At 49.2% G+C, this 16,799-nt stretch overlaps 6 protein-coding genes across 6 annotated transcripts; 3 read left to right on the forward strand and 3 right to left on the reverse strand.

Moving 5' to 3' along the window:
* Positions 1–162: 162 nt before the first annotated feature.
* On the reverse strand, positions 163–853 carry BC939DRAFT_456585 (uncharacterized protein). Its single transcript, XM_051556349.1, has one exon. It carries the CDS (start codon positions 742–744, stop codon positions 205–207), a length of 540 nt encoding a protein of 179 aa, XP_051410464.1. The 5' UTR covers positions 745–853; the 3' UTR covers positions 163–204.
* Positions 854–2,493: 1,640 nt separating this feature from the next.
* Positions 2,494–3,184, forward strand: BC939DRAFT_456588 (uncharacterized protein). The gene has a single exon (XM_051556350.1). The coding sequence runs from the start codon at positions 2,603–2,605 to the stop codon at positions 3,140–3,142; it is 540 nt and encodes a 179-aa protein (XP_051410465.1). The 5' UTR covers positions 2,494–2,602; the 3' UTR covers positions 3,143–3,184.
* A 983-nt stretch (positions 3,185–4,167) lies between these two features.
* On the reverse strand, positions 4,168–4,850 carry BC939DRAFT_456589 (uncharacterized protein). Its single transcript, XM_051556351.1, has one exon. It carries the CDS (start codon positions 4,739–4,741, stop codon positions 4,202–4,204), a length of 540 nt encoding a protein of 179 aa, XP_051410466.1. The 5' UTR covers positions 4,742–4,850; the 3' UTR covers positions 4,168–4,201.
* Positions 4,851–9,191: 4,341 nt separating this feature from the next.
* BC939DRAFT_456591 (helix-loop-helix DNA-binding domain-containing protein) lies at positions 9,192–11,069 on the forward strand. Its single transcript, XM_051556352.1, has 3 exons — positions 9,192–9,969; positions 10,424–10,488; positions 10,605–11,069. Exons 1-3 carry the CDS (start codon positions 9,218–9,220, stop codon positions 10,892–10,894), a joined length of 1,107 nt encoding a protein of 368 aa, XP_051410467.1. The 5' UTR covers positions 9,192–9,217; the 3' UTR covers positions 10,895–11,069.
* Positions 11,070–11,211: 142 nt separating this feature from the next.
* Positions 11,212–13,295, forward strand: BC939DRAFT_456594 (MBOAT, membrane-bound O-acyltransferase family-domain-containing protein). Its single transcript, XM_051556353.1, has 2 exons — positions 11,212–12,444; positions 12,641–13,295. Exons 1-2 carry the CDS (start codon positions 11,356–11,358, stop codon positions 13,265–13,267), a joined length of 1,716 nt encoding a protein of 571 aa, XP_051410468.1. The 5' UTR covers positions 11,212–11,355; the 3' UTR covers positions 13,268–13,295.
* Positions 13,296–13,641: 346 nt separating this feature from the next.
* On the reverse strand, positions 13,642–16,553 carry BC939DRAFT_398989 (kinase-like domain-containing protein; the record flags this gene model as incomplete). The annotated part of the gene is made up of 7 exons (XM_051552450.1): positions 13,642–13,910; positions 14,027–14,279; positions 14,773–14,924; positions 15,044–15,372; positions 15,510–15,562; positions 16,206–16,338; positions 16,453–16,553. 7 exons carry the CDS (start codon positions 16,551–16,553, stop codon positions 13,642–13,644), a joined length of 1,290 nt encoding a protein of 429 aa, XP_051410469.1.
* Between the last annotated feature and the right edge of the window lie 246 nt (positions 16,554–16,799).

Here is a 16,799-nt window from a genome sequence, read left to right on the forward strand (position 1 = left end):
CAACATCGCATACACAATCTTTGAAACGCGTCAATTGATTTTTACCTTTTATTTTTATTCGTTGTTCGCTATTTCCACGAGAACATATTTATAATGCGGCCCATATAGATGAAGACCATACTTGCTAATAAAAGCACAGCACAGAAACCCCCCCCCCCTCCCCTCCAAGCCAGAGGTCTTGATCATTCACAGACGTTCGCACGCTCAGGAGTAGTCTCCCCTAACCATGGACCTGCAGCCGCCCATCGACCCCTCCACAGGACAATCAGCCTCGTTCTGGCAGCAGCGGAGACAATAAACCTGGGTATCGGGTTCGACCATCTCCACAAAGTGCTTGTATCCCGCGCAACGGGCTCCTTCAGGTGCATGTTCGTCGTACAGTCCTCCACTATCGTGTCTCGACAATCCGTACTTGCTGCGATCGATCCGCCCCGTGATCTGGACGTATTTCTTTCTGTCGTTCTGTACAAAATGCAGGCTCTTGATGAACCCTCGGGGAAGGGTCCTGGCATCAGGGGCGCTTGTGAGGGGCCGGTTGCAGAACGCGACGGCGCTGCTCTCGCTCTCGGAAATGCCGCCACCGAACATGGGTGGGAGGAAGAGACAGTACTCGTTTGGGGATCTCAGGGCGATGGTCCTGCCGGTGACAGGACCGCTGTGGGGAGGCGCGGCTTCAGTGAGCTGGGTGCTGGCAAGGAATTGGAGCACGAAGATTGCGATGGAGGAGGAGATTGCGAACTTCATGTTGGGGTTCTTTTTTTTTGCTTGGTTGCAGGTCTACTGGAAGTGAGAAGAGTTGTTGCTGTTGTTGCTGCTGTTGTTCTAGCTTTGATGAGGTTGATGATATGGGATGTTTATGGACGAAGGCCTCCTTTTATATTCGCGTTTTGTTGATGTTGCTGTTGTTGTTGTTATTTTTACGAGGCCTATGTTGTTGCTGGTATTAACAGCAGGGCAGCATCGTGATGGGTGGTGTCGGTTTCATTTTCCTTGTTTTTTTGTGGATAACTTCATATAGGCCAGACATTCACAGCAGGACGTCCATCGACATATTCGCCTATGAAAAAGGCTATGCGAGTCAATTGGACAGCCCAAGTTCTATCTTTAGTGTCTGTACCGAGGATGTTCTCTCCGTTCGCTAAAAACAAAAGGACGTACACGCAAAGGCTAGCTCACGTTCAGGTGAATGAAAAGGTTGGAAAGACGTTACTGGACGACTTTAAAAAGAAGAGTGGCCGGGCTGGGGGATGGAAAAGTCGGAAAGACGTTACTGGACGACTTTAAAAAGAAACGCGCCTGGGCTGGGGGATGGAAAAGCAAAAGGATATATTCGGACTACGGAGGTGGATTGTCTGCATGGAGATAAAACAGTGATCTTTCTCTAAGCAAGAATTTGACCTAGGTTGGCGCGTCCATGAATGTGCCTAGGCCTGTGTGTCCGTCATATTATGAGCCCATCCAGCTGCGATTATGCGTGGACAGTCTAGGTTCTACTGCTATCTAGCAGATCTGTGGTCGAGGAGCACGCCTGTCTGACCGGGCTTGCCGGGATTGGAGGTGCTGGTAGGGGCGGCAGCGGTGTTGGTAGTCTTGGCGATGTGTGGCGGTGTCCATTCCTAACAAAAGGAAGCAAAGGGAAGCGAGAAAATAGAATTGCTCGAGTCCTTCCATAGTGTCGAGTACCCAACTGCGCCTTCTGCGTTGGCAAGAATAGGCCAGACAGGGCTCGATATTCATGCACAGATCTGCTAGATAGCAATAGAACCTAGACTATCTACGCATATTCGTGGCTGGATGGAGTCTTAATATGATCTGTTGATCATGCCAGGACATCATCTATTTATTTCGGCTAAGGTCACTGCTTCCAAATTGCAAGGCGGTCCTCTGAGGCATTGCTAACAATGACCAACGCACAGACCTAGGCACATTCATGGACGCGCCAACCTAGATCAAATTCTTGCTTAGAGAAAGATCACTGTTTTATCTCCATGCAGACAATCCACCTCCGTAGTCCGAATATATCCTTTTGCTTTTCCATCCCCCAGCCCAGGCGCGTTTCTTTTTAAAGTCGTCCAGTAACGTCTTTCCGACTTTTCCATCCCCCAGCCCGGCCACTCTTCTTTTTAAAGTCGTCCAGTAACGTCTTTCCAACCTTTTCATTCACCTGAACGTGAGCTAGCCTTTGCGTGTACGTCCTTTTGTTTTTAGCGAACGGAGAGAACATCCTCGGTACAGACACTAAAGATAGAACTTGGGCTGTCCAATTGACTCGCATAGCCTTTTTCATAGGCGAATATGTCGATGGACGTCCTGCTGTGAATGTCTGGCCTATATGAAGTTATCCACAAAAAAACAAGGAAAATGAAACCGACACCACCCATCACGATGCTGCCCTGCTGTTAATACCAGCAACAACATAGGCCTCGTAAAAATAACAACAACAACAGCAACATCAACAAAACGCGAATATAAAAGGAGGCCTTCGTCCATAAACATCCCATATCATCAACCTCATCAAAGCTAGAACAACAGCAGCAACAACAGCAACAACTCTTCTCACTTCCAGTAGACCTGCAACCAAGCAAAAAAAAAGAACCCCAACATGAAGTTCGCAATCTCCTCCTCCATCGCAATCTTCGTGCTCCAATTCCTTGCCAGCACCCAGCTCACTGAAGCCGCGCCTCCCCACAGCGGTCCTGTCACCGGCAGGACCATCGCCCTGAGATCCCCAAACGAGTACTGTCTCTTCCTCCCACCCATGTTCGGTGGCGGCATTTCCGAGAGCGAGAGCAGCGCCGTCGCGTTCTGCAACCGGCCCCTCACAAGCGCCCCTGATGCCAGGACCCTTCCCCGAGGGTTCATCAAGAGCCTGCATTTTGTACAGAACGACAGAAAGAAATACGTCCAGATCACGGGGCGGATCGATCGCAGCAAGTACGGATTGTCGAGACACGATAGTGGAGGACTGTACGACGAACATGCACCTGAAGGAGCCCGTTGCGCGGGATACAAGCACTTTGTGGAGATGGTCGAGCCCGATACCCAGGTTTATTGTCTCCGCTGCTGCCAGAACGAGGCTGATTGTCCTGCGGAGGGGTCGATGGGCGGCTGCAGGTCCATGGTTAGGGGAGACTACTCCTGAGCGTGCGAACGTCTGTGAATGATCAAGACCTCTGGCTTGGAGGGGGAGGGGGGGGGGGGTTTCTGTGCTGTGCTTTTATTGGCAAGTATGGTCTTCATCTATATGGGCCGCATTATAAATATGTTCTCGTGGAAATAGCGAACAACGAATAAAAATAAAAGGTAAAAATCAATTGACGCGTTTCAAAGATTGTGTATGCGATGTTGAAGTGTTATGTCTGTGACTCTGTAGAAACATCCATTTTATGTGGCACTTGAACGCAGGTATGTTCCTGTGGATTCTGTCGCTGACAGTGGAAATACGCCGTAGTCTAGGAGGAGGAAGATGGTCAATAGAAAAAAAAATTATGTATAAAAAAAAAGAGAAAGATAAAACTGATTTTCCTCCCCTTCTCGTAATCAATTATTTAAAAAAGTCTCGCTAAACATTGAACGGTCTAAAACATTGCATGCATGTATGCATCTTCACTGGAATGTGGAGGGAATTAATTCAGGAACTTTTGAATATATTATATTATTATTGGTATTATTGTCCCTTTCATACAAAAATACAGTGCGCAACAAAAAGTTCTTTTTCCTTCATGATTTTGCGTTCGTATATTCGATTGCACCCCGTATTACTTCCACCACTATGCAAGTTTCGAGGAGGTCTGATGACTCTATGGACTTTTATGTGATTCTAAAGTCTCATATCTATGTGAACTTTTTACTGCGCACTGTATATATATATTCCTATCGACCATCTTCCTCCTCCTAGACTACGGCGTATTTCCACTGTCAGCGACAGAATCCACAGGAACATACCTGCGTTCAAATGCCACATAAAATGGATGTTTCTACAGAGTCACAGACATAACACTTCAACATCGCATACACAATCTTTGAAACGCGTCAGTTGGTTTTTATCTTTTATTTTTATTCGTTGTTCGCTATTTCCACGAGAACATATTTATATTGCGGCCCATGTAGATGAAGATCGTACTTGCTAATAAAAGCACAGCACAGAAAAAAAAAAAACACCCCAGACAGAGATCTCGATCATTCATAGACGTTCGCACGCTCAGGAGTAGTCTCCCCTAACCATGGACCTGCAGCCGCCCATCGACCCCTCCACAGGACAATCAGCCTCGTTCTGGCAGCAGCGGAGACAATAAACCTGGGTATCGGGTTCGACCATCTCCACAAAGTGCTTGTATCCCGCGCAACGGGCTCCTTCAGGTGCATGTTCGTCGTACAGTCCTCCACTATCGTGTCTCGACAATCCGTACTTGCTGCGATCGATCCGCCCCGTGATCTGGACGTATTTCTTTCTGTCGTTCTGTACAAAATGCAGGCTCTTGATGAACCCTCGGGGAAGGGTCCTGGCATCAGGGGCGCTTGTGAGGGGCCGGTTGCAGAACGCGACGGCGCTGCTCTCGCTCTCGGAAATGCCGCCACCGAACATGGGTGGGAGGAAGAGACAGTACTCGTTTGGGGATCTCAGGGCGATGGTCCTGCCGGTGACAGGACCGCTGTGGGGAGGCGCGGCTTCAGTGAGCTGGGTGCTGGCAAGGAATTGGAGCACGAAGATTGCGATGGAGGAGGAGATTGCGAACTTCATGTTGGGGTTCTTTTTTTTTGCTTGGTTGCAGGTCTACTGGAAGTGAGAAGAGTTGTTGCTGTTGTTGCTGCTGTTGTTCTAGCTTTGATGAGGTTGATGATATGGGATGTTTATGGACGAAGGCCTCCTTTTATATTCGCGTTTTGTTGATGTTGCTGTTGTTGTTGTTATTTTTACGAGGCCTATGTTGTTGCTGGTATTAACAGCAGGGCAGCATCGTGATGGGTGGTGTCGGTTTCATTTTCCTTGTTTTTTTGTGGATAACTTCATATAGGCCAGACATTCACAGCAGGACGTCCATCGACATATTCGCCTATGAAAAAGGCTATGCGAGTCAATTGGACAGCCCAAGTTCTATCTTTAGTGTCTGTACCGAGGATGTTCTCTCCGTTCGCTAAAAACAAAAGGACGTACACGCAAAGGCTAGCTCACGTTCAGGTGAATGAAAAGGTTGGAAAGACGTTACTGGACGACTTTAAAAAGAAGAGTGGCCGGGCTGGGGGATGGAAAAGTCGGAAAGACGTTACTGGACGACTTTAAAAAGAAACGCGCCTGGGCTGGGGGATGGAAAAGCAAAAGGATATATTCGGACTACGGAGGTGGATTGTCTGCATGGAGATAAAACAGTGATCTTTCTCTAAGCAAGAATTTGATCTAGGTTGGCGCGTCCATGAATGTGCCTAGGTCTGTGCGTTGGTCATTGTTAGCAATGCCTCAGAGGACCGCCTTGCAATTTGGAAGCAGTGACCTTAGCCGAAATAAATAGATGATGTCCTGGCATGATCAACAGATCATATTAAGACTCCATCCAGCCACGAATATGCGTAGATAGTCTAGGTTCTATTGCTATCTAGCAGATCTGTGCATGAATATCGAGCCCTGTCTGGCCTATTCTTGCCAACGCAGAAGGCGCAGTTGGGTACTCGACACTATGGAAGGACTCAAGCGATTCTATTTTCTCGCTTCCCTTTGCTTCCTTTTGTTAGGAATGGACACAGCCACACACCGCTATCGCTACTAGGACTGGTCTTCATCCAGATCATGCATCCAATCAGCAGGCAAGAGGAGGATGACAGTGTTTCCGTATACGCCGTAAAGGGCTTTCTATTTTTAAGTAGCCTACGCACAAGGTTATCAAGGTTATAGACTAGCCCAAGCTGTCCCTGGATGCAGCGGTCTAAAAATGGTCACGCCACAGCCAGCTGGACAACTTTGTCCATCTTTGCGCTACGAGTCGAACATACGTGTCTCGTCCTCATCTTCGCCGCCATCGTCAACAATTAACACCAAAGAAACTCTACATTTACAAAAGTTCCTTTGCAAAATGTACTTGAGGCGCATCCTTTAATCCTTCCCGATCTTTGTCCCCTGGGCGCTGCATAAGAGGTACGTCAAGACAGTGGTCTGTCAACAGGGCATGAATGGGAGGGTCGATATATTGTAACCTTGCGCACTTTAAACTTCCTAGATCTATCAATGGAGCACTGTACGGACGCACAGGCCTTTCTACATATCATAAGCGTCTTCACATTGGCAGCGTGCGCTAATAAGGGCGTCCGAGTGAAAACTTGTACGAGCCAACCTTTGATGCTGTTTTACTGAATGGAATGAAGCAGGCTACAGTGGAACCGTCGTTATGCAACGGTGTTGCATGGTGCCAGGGTTTACACTGCTGAAACATGCGGGGCCCCAGCTGGGAGAGATTGGTTCCAGCGGCAAAGTCCTTTGCTCCATCATATAGTGCGCTGGCTTGTTGATCCAGATTGGTACTGGATCCAGACCTCGTCATGAAAATGGAAACCTTGAAAATATTAAATATTCGAGAAAAGATTGATTGGTCCAGGATGGCGCCAACAAACAGCCATTTCTTCCCTAACAAACACAGCGCCGCGACACATTTACAAAATAGTATAGTGTACGTCCGTAAGCAATTGGCATTTGAGAATCATAAAAGCGAATTGACATGGCTGGTGTCAGTTCACAGTTTTTAAAAAAAAAAAAAAAAATGCGGGCAGCAGCAGTAGTAGTAGTAGCGTGGATAGTCTGTCCAGAGCGGCGCGCGTTGTGTTTACTGCAGCAAGAGCTGTGTGTTTACGGAAGACTCGATGTGGGGGAGCGGGGTTTGTCATCCAGACAACAGACAATATGAGAGCCCTTGTCGTCATTCCTTCAAACGCAGGGGATATCTCTGTTGAGATGAGTAGCACGGCTGTGACACCTCCAAAAAAAATCACATAAACAACAGAAAACAAAACAACAACAACAGCAGCAACAACAAAGTGCCTCGACTCGCTACCGAGAATGGAGGGGAGGTTCAGGATGTGCGTCGGCCTCGCTCTGAGGTCTTTGAGGGAGGCGGCTTCAGGCTGGGATGGATGCATTTAGAACCGAGATCATTTGACTGAGAAGAGGGCTCAGAGTATGGAAGCAGTGCGCTCGTCTACATCCTTCATCCAGCCTCTGTGGAGATGCACACGAGGTTGGGTTGCCACAGTTCTTGTCAAAAAAAAAGTGTTTCGATCTCGAACGGACAAAGAACCCACCCTCGGCTAAACGAGCAAGAGAAGGCCAACGTGGATACCTGGAGCCCGAACAAATAGCAACAACAGCAACAACAACATGTCATAGTGTACAACAACATGGCAAAAAAGGGGGAGGGTGAGCCATCCGTCAAGAACAGCTAAGCACGGTAGTCGTATGTGTGTCTCCGATCGAATGTAGGTTACTGCTCATGGTCCGATATCCAGGTTTGTGCATGCCGAATGAACTCAGCTTTTCTATGTTTCTAAGGGAGAGAGGGGGTTTACAGAAGAGGGTTCGGATGCGAGGAATGTCCTCCATGTCTGGAACATGCTTCAATGCCCGAGCCGCCATGTTACAAGGTTCAATTCACGGCAAGGACCACCATGGCTGCTACGGAGATACATAGCCCGGCAGAGGTTTTAGGAGATACATTCCAGTGCAGGACACAGAGGGCTGCTTCCGAAAAAATAGGGGGGAGGAGGCAAGCAACAAAAAATATCCACCGCGAATGACGATGATGGCTACACCACGTCCACACCATCCACAGTTTTAGTGTATATAGTGTATATAATGTATTCAGGCACGCGTGGAAGTTACTAATGGTCGATCTGTCAACACAAAACAGCAGCGGGGTTACAAAGCAAACGTGCAAAGGGGTGGTTGCTTGGCCACATGGTCAGCGGTGCTCCTTTTTCCTTATTTTTTTTTTTGCATGTAGCACGTATCATGTAGCCTAGCAGCATGTAGTATGGAGTCCGCCTCCTTCCCCTCTTCTTCCGACACGCGGATAAAAATCGATGAAGGACATGGAGCAATTACGGCTACATGGCCACATATACGCCAACACTGCAGCCTCTGGGGCGGTGGTGGTGGTGTCCGTTTGGGTTCTTTGTCTATCTGTTAGATCAAACTGTAAAAGCGGATGGAGAAATAGAGATGGAGATAGAGTAGAGCGATAGGAAATTGTTGCCACGTTGTACCGATCCCAACAAAGCGCTCCAGTCCACAAGTACTGGGCCCGCCTGCTCCTTATCCACGATGGTATATCGACAAATACTCAGACAAAGCATACTCCATGGTAGCACCAACAATGATGTCCCTGCGCGAGCTACCACGGTAGAGGATGAGGATAAACTGCGACATTGCGCATCCATCCAGGTCCAGCCCCTGGCCCCCTTTTATTTTATTGAGAGCTGCAATACAGCAGCGCTATAGTGCTATGGTACTGCAGGAGCCCATAAAGTTGCCAGCCTCTTTGCCCTCCTATCCCTGAGTAGACTCCCCCCGTTGGACAGGCATGGCTGCGAGGGAGGAGTGGGGCAGGTTAGAGTATGTGTGGAGCATGCAGCACAGTTGCAGTAGACCATTGAAGGCGGCGGAGGAGACCCATAGAGTCCGTGGAACATTGAGGCGGTCCCTTTATAAAAGGCCCTGCTGATTGGTTGGGTTTCCGCCCTAGTTCGCAAGCCAGTCCAGCCCAGCCCGGTCTTATTCCTTTTCTTCTTTTTTATCGATTCCCCCATCTTTTTTTTTTTTTTTCTCTTTTTCTCTTTTTTCCTTCTTCGTCCCCTCCTTTCCCTCCTTTCCTTCCTTTTCTGCAAATTCCCTTTCCTCGACTCTTGTTCGACTACGCCTCTTCCACAGCGACATCAGTCTCTTTATACCTACCCCACTCGCCCCTACAGGATCCTCGTTGCTGCTCCACCCCAAAGCAGCCAAGCCAAGCCAAGCCAAGCCAAGCACGCAAGCACGCACACAAGCACGCACACAAGCACGCACACAAGCACGCACACAAGCACACACACAAGCAGACCGCGCAGTCAAACGCAGGACTCAGTCATGTTCACGCAGCAGCAGACGCACCACCAGCCAAAGCTGCAGTTCCCAACCAACTATCATCTTCAACAGCAGCAGCAACAGCAGCAGCAGCCGGCACATCCCCTCTCCATTCCAATGAACTTTCCCAACCACTCCAACAATAACGCAGGCACCCCCAACAACTCCTTTGCGGGCACTATCGACCCGGGCCTCCTTCAGATGACCATGGGTCGCATGGACATGTCCCAGCTCCAAAACATGAGCTCGCTCTTCCCGCCTACCTCGGGCACCTCGCTTTCGAACAACCAGGCTCTCCTCGGACGTGGCGGTCTCGGTGGGTCCTTTACGAACCCGACTATCAAGCAAGAGGCCGCGTCCCCAGACTATCTGGCATCAGAGATGGATTTTGGCGAAGCAGGCAACATGCTCTCACCAGGGTCTACCTCCCCACTGAACTCGCCCCTGAACGACTTTGACAGCCCGGACGATTTCTCGACACCGAACACGACGAATGCAGGCCCGACGGGCTCGTTTGCCAAGCCAGCACCCCTCAACATCCACCAGGGATCCTTTGGTGAATCGCCGGGTACGGGTTCGTTGTACTCTCCTGGAATGGAATCAGACTTTTTCCCGGAGGGCGACTTTAGCCTGCCCAAGAGCACTCGCCCCCTGGACATGAAGTTTGGTCGTCCGATGCACCCGAACTCTCTTCCCGCCAACCCGTTCCATAGCATGTCCATGCCTGTGCAGCGGTCAGACTGGTTTGGTGGCGCTAACGGCACAGATGGCCACTCTGTCGGATCTTATGAGAATCCTTCTGGACTCCAGTTTGCACCGGGCGAGATGAACATGATGGATAGTCTCTTTGAGGATGGCAGCGACCCAAAGTAAGTTTGTTTTTTTTTTCCTCCCAAACTCTCAAACCTTTTTTCGCCCCCTTCTTTGTTTGAGATACGTATCTCGACAAAAATATGCACGAAAAGAGAATGGGCACCACGAGGGTGGATGGAAGCACCTTGAATGGTGGAAAGGAAATGGCGAAGAGGAAGGGACAAAGGGAACAGCACTCTTCAACACGTTTTTTTTTTCTTTTTTCTTTTTTCTTTTTTGTCGCCATCCAACGGGAAGATTGAGTCAACGTTCATGGACCCAAGTATCTTTATGGGAATACGTTGTTCCCATCTTGACACAGAGCCCTTTGGTCTAAAGGGAGTTACAGGGAATCACCAGGAAAAAAAAAAAGAGAGAGCGGAGGGACACAAAGGGGGCCAATATTGTGACATGTCAAAGATGATGTTCACTAACTTTTATTACTATCCTTCTTTCTACAACTTCCTGTAGGGGCAATAACCGTGCCTTGCTCTTGACGGAAAAGAGACGACGCCGTCGTGAGAGTCATAATGCTGGTAAGAAGAGCAATGACTTTTCGCGTGCAGACAGTCGTAACACTCCTCAGCCCTTGCTTCACTTTAACCAACGTTGCTTTCCTCTCTCTTGCTCCCTCCCCTTCTCCATCCTACAGTCGAGAGACGCCGACGCGACAACATCAACGAAAAAATCCAAGAGCTTTCAACGCTGTTGCCGGATTGCTATATCGATACAACCAACAAGCCGAACAAGGGTGCGATCCTTCGAAAGTCGGTGGACTATATCCGCCATTTGCAGCAGTTGGTTGCTTCTCAGACAAACAGAAACCAGGAATTGGAGGCACAGCTCCAGGGCAAGGCCTTGTCGAATGGGTCAATATCCTCTTTCAGCGGCAACATGGAGATGAACGGGGTGAATGGAGCGAATGGACCCAACGGCAGTTAAGCAAGTAAAGCAGATCAGCAAGTCAGCAAGGCAGCAAGTACACACAGAGTAAGCGCCCGGCTGCAACCATTGTATCATATCGTTTATTGTAATAAAACCGCTTGTCATCCATGTTTTCTGCACGGTGTTACGGAGGAGACAGCAGGCACAGGGATGGAACGATGGTGTGCGTGTGTGTGTGAGAGAGGGAGATAGTCTGTGTTTGCTGCGATCATATGTCAAATGGGACCGATGCTTTAGACGTGCTTACACGTCACTGCAGCAGAAGAGGAAGAGGTCTATTTGTTTTCTGGTGCTGGCAAGCTCCTTTGGCTGCAGTGCGGCAGTGCGGGAGTGGCCTGTGTGTTAAAGTGTATATAAACATACGCCTCATTTTATTTCCCTCTCTCTCTCTTTTCCTCTTCTTCTTCATTGTCCTCTCTTTCTCTCCCCTCTATCCATCCCCCAGAAACTCCCCCCTCATGGACACGTTTCTTCACCAGGTCCACGAGACTTATCTGCCGGCCTGGTTCGCGCCCAAGGAACCGGCGCTGTTCCTGGACTATGGCATCACTCGTTCGATCTACGATTCCACAGGCATCCCAGAGCCCTCGCTCCGATTGCTCCTCACCATCCTGGCCGGCTACCCGATCTCGATCCTCTACCGACTTGTCTTCCTCAACAAGACCTCGTCCATCATTGGCGAGTCGGCACGTAACACCTTCTTCGTGACCACGGGCCTACTCCTGTCCTACTATTTCAACTCTTACGACATTATCCACCCCCTGACCACCTGTATTGGCACCTGGCTCATCTGTAAGGTCGTCACGCTCGTCGCGCCCATGAACCGGAGCCTGGCCTCGACCGTGTCATTCCTGTTCAACTTTGGATACCTGTTGACGTCCTACAAGTACGCAGCCACGGAGGATTACGATATCTGCTACACGATGCAGCAGTGTGTGCAGTGCTTACGGATGATTGGGTACGGAATGGATTTCATGGACGGACAACCAAAGTCGCAAAAAAAGCAACAGCAGCAGGATGAGAAGAAGAAGGCAGCAGATCAGGGACCAGAGGTAATCACAGCGACACCCGCACCCGGAACTCCTCAGCCCGCCACACCAGCTCCTGCTGCTCCAGCTGCTGCTGTCGTCGTCAGGGACAAGACCCCGATCTCGTTCGGAAGGGACATTGCCCTCGGTCGGATGCCGACCCTGGCCGAAACTATCGGTTACGCGTTCTTCCCCTTTGCGTTCCTGGTCGGTCCCCAGTTCTCATTCTCGCTTTACAAGAAGTTCATCTCCATGGATCTTTTTAACGTGCCCGTGCCGGCGACTGCAGGAAAGGATGAGGCTCGGGAGGCGGCTGCGGCGACGGCGAATGGGATTCCTCAGGGTTCTTTGCGATATGCCACCCGTTGCTTCTTCCTGGGCGTGTTCTATCTGGGATTGGGTCAGGTCCTCGGTGGGTACTTTCCCTCGGCTGCATTGTTGGGCAAGGCCTTTTTGGAGCGTCCGTTCCTGGAGAGGGTCTTTATCTTTTGGTGGACTGGAAAGACGGTTCTGAACAAGGTGAGCAAATTACGATCGTTTTTTTTTTTGGGTGACAATATGCATGCATCATGCATTATGCATCGTCGTATCCCGATATGTTATCTTTCCGTTGGATTTTCAGGGATATGGGGAGAGGGGGGGGGGGAAAGACCGTGGCACTTTCTCACAATGGCCTAACTGAACTTGTTTACTCTCATCTGCACGTCCCATTTAGTACCTCGGTATCTGGACCATTGGCGAAGGACCCTGCGTTTTGTCTGGAATTACCTTTAACGGCTATGACGCTCAGGGCAGACCTGAATGGGATGGACTCCGAAACGTGAACCCAGTCAAGTACGAATTCGCAACATCCCTGACCCAGATTGTGAGCTCCTTCAACATGAACACCAATTACTGGGCCAAGCTCTATGTCTTCAAGCGTCTGCGCTTCCTCGGCAACAAGAACCTGTCGGCTCTGGGCGTGCTCCTCTTCTTGGCCGTCTGGCACGGCACCCATATCGGCTACTTTTTCTGCTTTGGTCTCGAATTCATGGACATGGAGACGGAGCGTCGTCTGTCGGCCCGGTTCGGAAAGCCCATCAATGCGTTCATTGCGAGACAGCAGGGTGTGTCCCATGCGGTCTTTAAGGCCATCTGGGGTGTGATCACCTGGTTGTTCACGACCAGCGCATTGTACTTTGCAGCTGTGCCTTTCGATCTGTTGCAGATGGACAAGTCCTTGGCGGCTATCCGGTCGATCAATTTCTTGGGCATCTACGTCATGCTCGGACTCTTGGGCCTTGATATCGTACTCTCGATCGTCATGCCCAAGAAGCGCTCCAAGTCCATCAAGACCGAGTAAAAAAAAAAAAAACAAAAAAAAACAAAAACAAAAAAAAAATGACAGAATGAAGAACAAACACAAAGAAGGAAGAGAAAAAGAAAGGCGAATTGGTATCCGATATCCCCCCCCCCATTCAAGACGTCTAAATCGGTTGTATATATGTCGAGAATGAAAATAAAGCAGAAGTTCCCGAACATGTTATTCATAATAATGGTTTGTTCATTGGAAGGGGGGAGGAGGAGGGGTTTCTCATTGAACATTGGTTAACATGCGTCTTTGTGGACAACATTTTTTAACGAACTATTTAAGATGATGATGAGGAAGATGGGATAGGACGATGGAGGAGGTGGTGTGTGTGTGTGGGGGGGGACTAATGTTTGAAACATGCTGGGTTATGCCTGCATGGACTGGCCACTCAATTCGCGCTCGAGATCCTCATCGACCTCCATGGACGAGGCCAGGTGGCTGACGGGTGCTTCCTCGGCCATGGCGGGTTCCTCCTGGATCTGCTCGCTTGCATGGGGTATGTTCTTGGCCGCCGACGTGGTCGCGCTTCGGTCCGCGGCCGATAAGCTGGCCGCGCGACGGAGTCCGCCGTTCTGTGTTCCCAGTGCCTGTTCCTTGCTTGCCTTGAACGACATGACCTCCTGAGCAATCAGTCCTACGCGGATCAAAACGGTAATAGCGTTAATAAATATCGGACACGATTTGATTTGATTTTTTTTCTTTGGAGGGCCAGAGGAGCGAAGGGGGGGGGGGGAGCTTTTGATGACTTACGCTTCATCTCCTCGATGCGATCTATGACCTCGAACGAAAAATCAAAGACCTTGTCGTGAACGGGCTCGTCGTCCTCCTCATGGTATGCGGCTAAGTAAGGATGGGCCAGTGCTTGCTCGACGGTTATACGGGCCGCGGGGTCAAAGTTCAGCAATTTCTGCAACAAGTCGATCGCCAGTGGGCTGGCGCGAGGGTATAACTGTTGGAATGGGATCGTGGGCATCCTGGGCAGGCTGCGAATATAGGCCTGGGCCTAAAAATAGAGAAAGCTGTCGTCAGAACCCTGTTGAGCCAAAAAAAAAAAAAAAAAAAAAAAAAAAGAGGCATGGATGTTGTTTTTGTCCATTTTGTCCATTTTGTCCATTTGTCCATCTGCCCGGTATCGTCTAACGCCGCTTTCCTTGTGCTCCCTCCTCCGCGTGGTGGTGCATCATACCCGCGCTCTCTCTCGGATATGGTTGGGCGTAAAAAAATGGCGTTCTAATTATTTTCGCAGTCGTCGTAGCGTCGTGCTAAACTTAGAGACACGATCCGATTCGGTTGTAACTGTTGGGCGGTCCTGTTGTCCTGGATACATCTCGACATATACGCCCTCCATTCCTCGTATCCTGCGTACTATTGTTAGTCCGTACGCGAAACACGAAACACAAAACACAAAGTTCAAACACCCACACACACACACACACACACACACATATGGACACCACGCAGGGCAAGGCGGGTACGCATCCTGTGATCACACTTACCCTTTCACTGCCAACTCGTCTGAGTGTTGCCTCGTCAGGCGTTCCCAGGATCTGAAGGATCTGGTTTAGTTGATCCACATAGTCGCGTCCCTTGAACAATGGCTTTCCACCAAGCATCTCAGCAAAAATGCATCCGACTGACCACATGTCGACTGATGACAAAAACGAAAAAAGAAAAAAGAAAAAAAAAAAAAAGGTTGTTTAGCAATCAATCTTCACTCGCCCCCACATTCGAGGGTGATGGGATGAATGCGCAGAGGCGGCTGCTTACTGGCTTTTGTGTAGCTCTGGAAGCTCAACATGATCTCGGGAGCACGGTACCAGCGGGTGGCGACGTACTCGGTCATGAACCCGACATTTGACTCTGCATCATCGCTGAATCCACGAGCAAGTCCAAAATCGCAAATCTTCAGTTCACAGTCGGCGTTGACGAGCAAGTTGCCGGGTTTCAGGTCTCGGTGGAGAACATTTGCTGAATGAATGTACTTGAGTCCGCGGCAGATCTGATAAATAAAGTACTGGAAATGGGCGTCCGTCAATGGTTGCTCCGACCGAATGATCTGGTGCAGGTCAGCCTCCATCAATTCCTGAACCAGGTAGCTATAATAGCGAGATAAAAATAGATGTACAAGAACCACGCAGTGCCCGTTAGCCCATGTACTCCTCGGACCTGCAAGGCGTCCTCTGAGCAATTGCAATTGTACGTCATGTATCCCCCAATGTTCCTGCTGCTTTACATTTCGTTAAAGTCCTGGACGTTGGTGATGTCCATATCGATAATCGAAGTGATCTAGTAAAATAGGAAAAAAATAAAAATAAAAAGAAGAAAAAAAAGAAAAAAGAAAATAGCAAAGCAACCACGGAAGAGATACATTAGGCAAGTGAGGACACAAAGGCAAAAAGAAAATGCAATTCTAGTGTTTTTTGCCAGCAGTTTGCATCCTGAGAACAAAGCATCTGACCCTGCTCTTGGATTCATGTAGACACAAATAGCGAAATGCCCGAAAAAAAATAGCAAAATAGAACATGCAGCGAGCAGCAAAGCAACACTTCGAAAATAGATACGACAAGGATGCCATTGACCATGTCTTGCGAGCTCCACATTAACTCTCTCGATTCATTTTCATTGTCAGCCAGCTCAATCATCAACCTTTAGAGTTTGAGCATCCACCACCGCTCTCGCTCCCGCACTTCCTCCCAGGCCCACTGACTCCTTGAAAAAGATTCTTCCCGCGTGTGCCCCAGAGAGGGGGAAGAAAAATAATATATATCGAGAAGGGAGAAGGGAAGGGGAGCTCTCGATCCTAGTACCAAATATACTTTCAAGTCCAGCAGCAGAGGAAAGGAGAAGCGTGGGCCATGGTGGCCAATGTAAAAAGAATACAAATTTGATCGGCAAAGCCCATGGAAGAACAAAAAAAATCGATACATACGTTTTCATGTCCTGAGAAATGGCGCAAAAGCTTGACCTCGCGCAGGGCACGCTTTGCCAAAATGGCCTTCTCAAAGACCTTGGTCAGCTTTTTGATGGCGACATCCTCGCCGGTCTGAGTGTTCTTTGCAGCACTAGACGGATAAAGTCGCAAATTGTACATACACACAGCCCAGATTAGTTACGTGCATCATCCTTAACGGCTTGTGCATGCCATTGCAGAGCAGATATACGGATGTAGAACCTACCAAACGACTCCGTAAGCGCCCTGACCGATTTCACGAATGAATTGGTATTTTGTGTCCACGATGAACTGCTGGTTGAGCACGGGGAAGGAATGGGTTGGCATCGTGTGGAAAATAAAATAAGGTCGGGCGTAGAAAAGAAAAGGGCGTCAAGATGTCCTCTATGAGTGAAGAAACAGGGAAAAAAAGGCGATTCAGTTCCGTTGTCGGCTACAGCGATTGAGCAGAACGTCCTTTGTCCGGACCAGGACGAACACACACGTGTGATTCATCCTGCCCCTGCCTCGTTCCAATAGCTTTCAAATTCACACACTGTTGTGTGGTGATAAGAAGGGGCCTGTTTGCTTAGT

The sequence above is a fragment of the Gamsiella multidivaricata genome (assembly GCF_025024155.1).
Source record: "Gamsiella multidivaricata strain RSA 2152 chromosome Unknown BC939scaffold_48, whole genome shotgun sequence".
Classification (NCBI taxonomy): Eukaryota; Fungi; Mortierellomycota; class Mortierellomycetes; order Mortierellales; family Mortierellaceae; genus Gamsiella; species Gamsiella multidivaricata.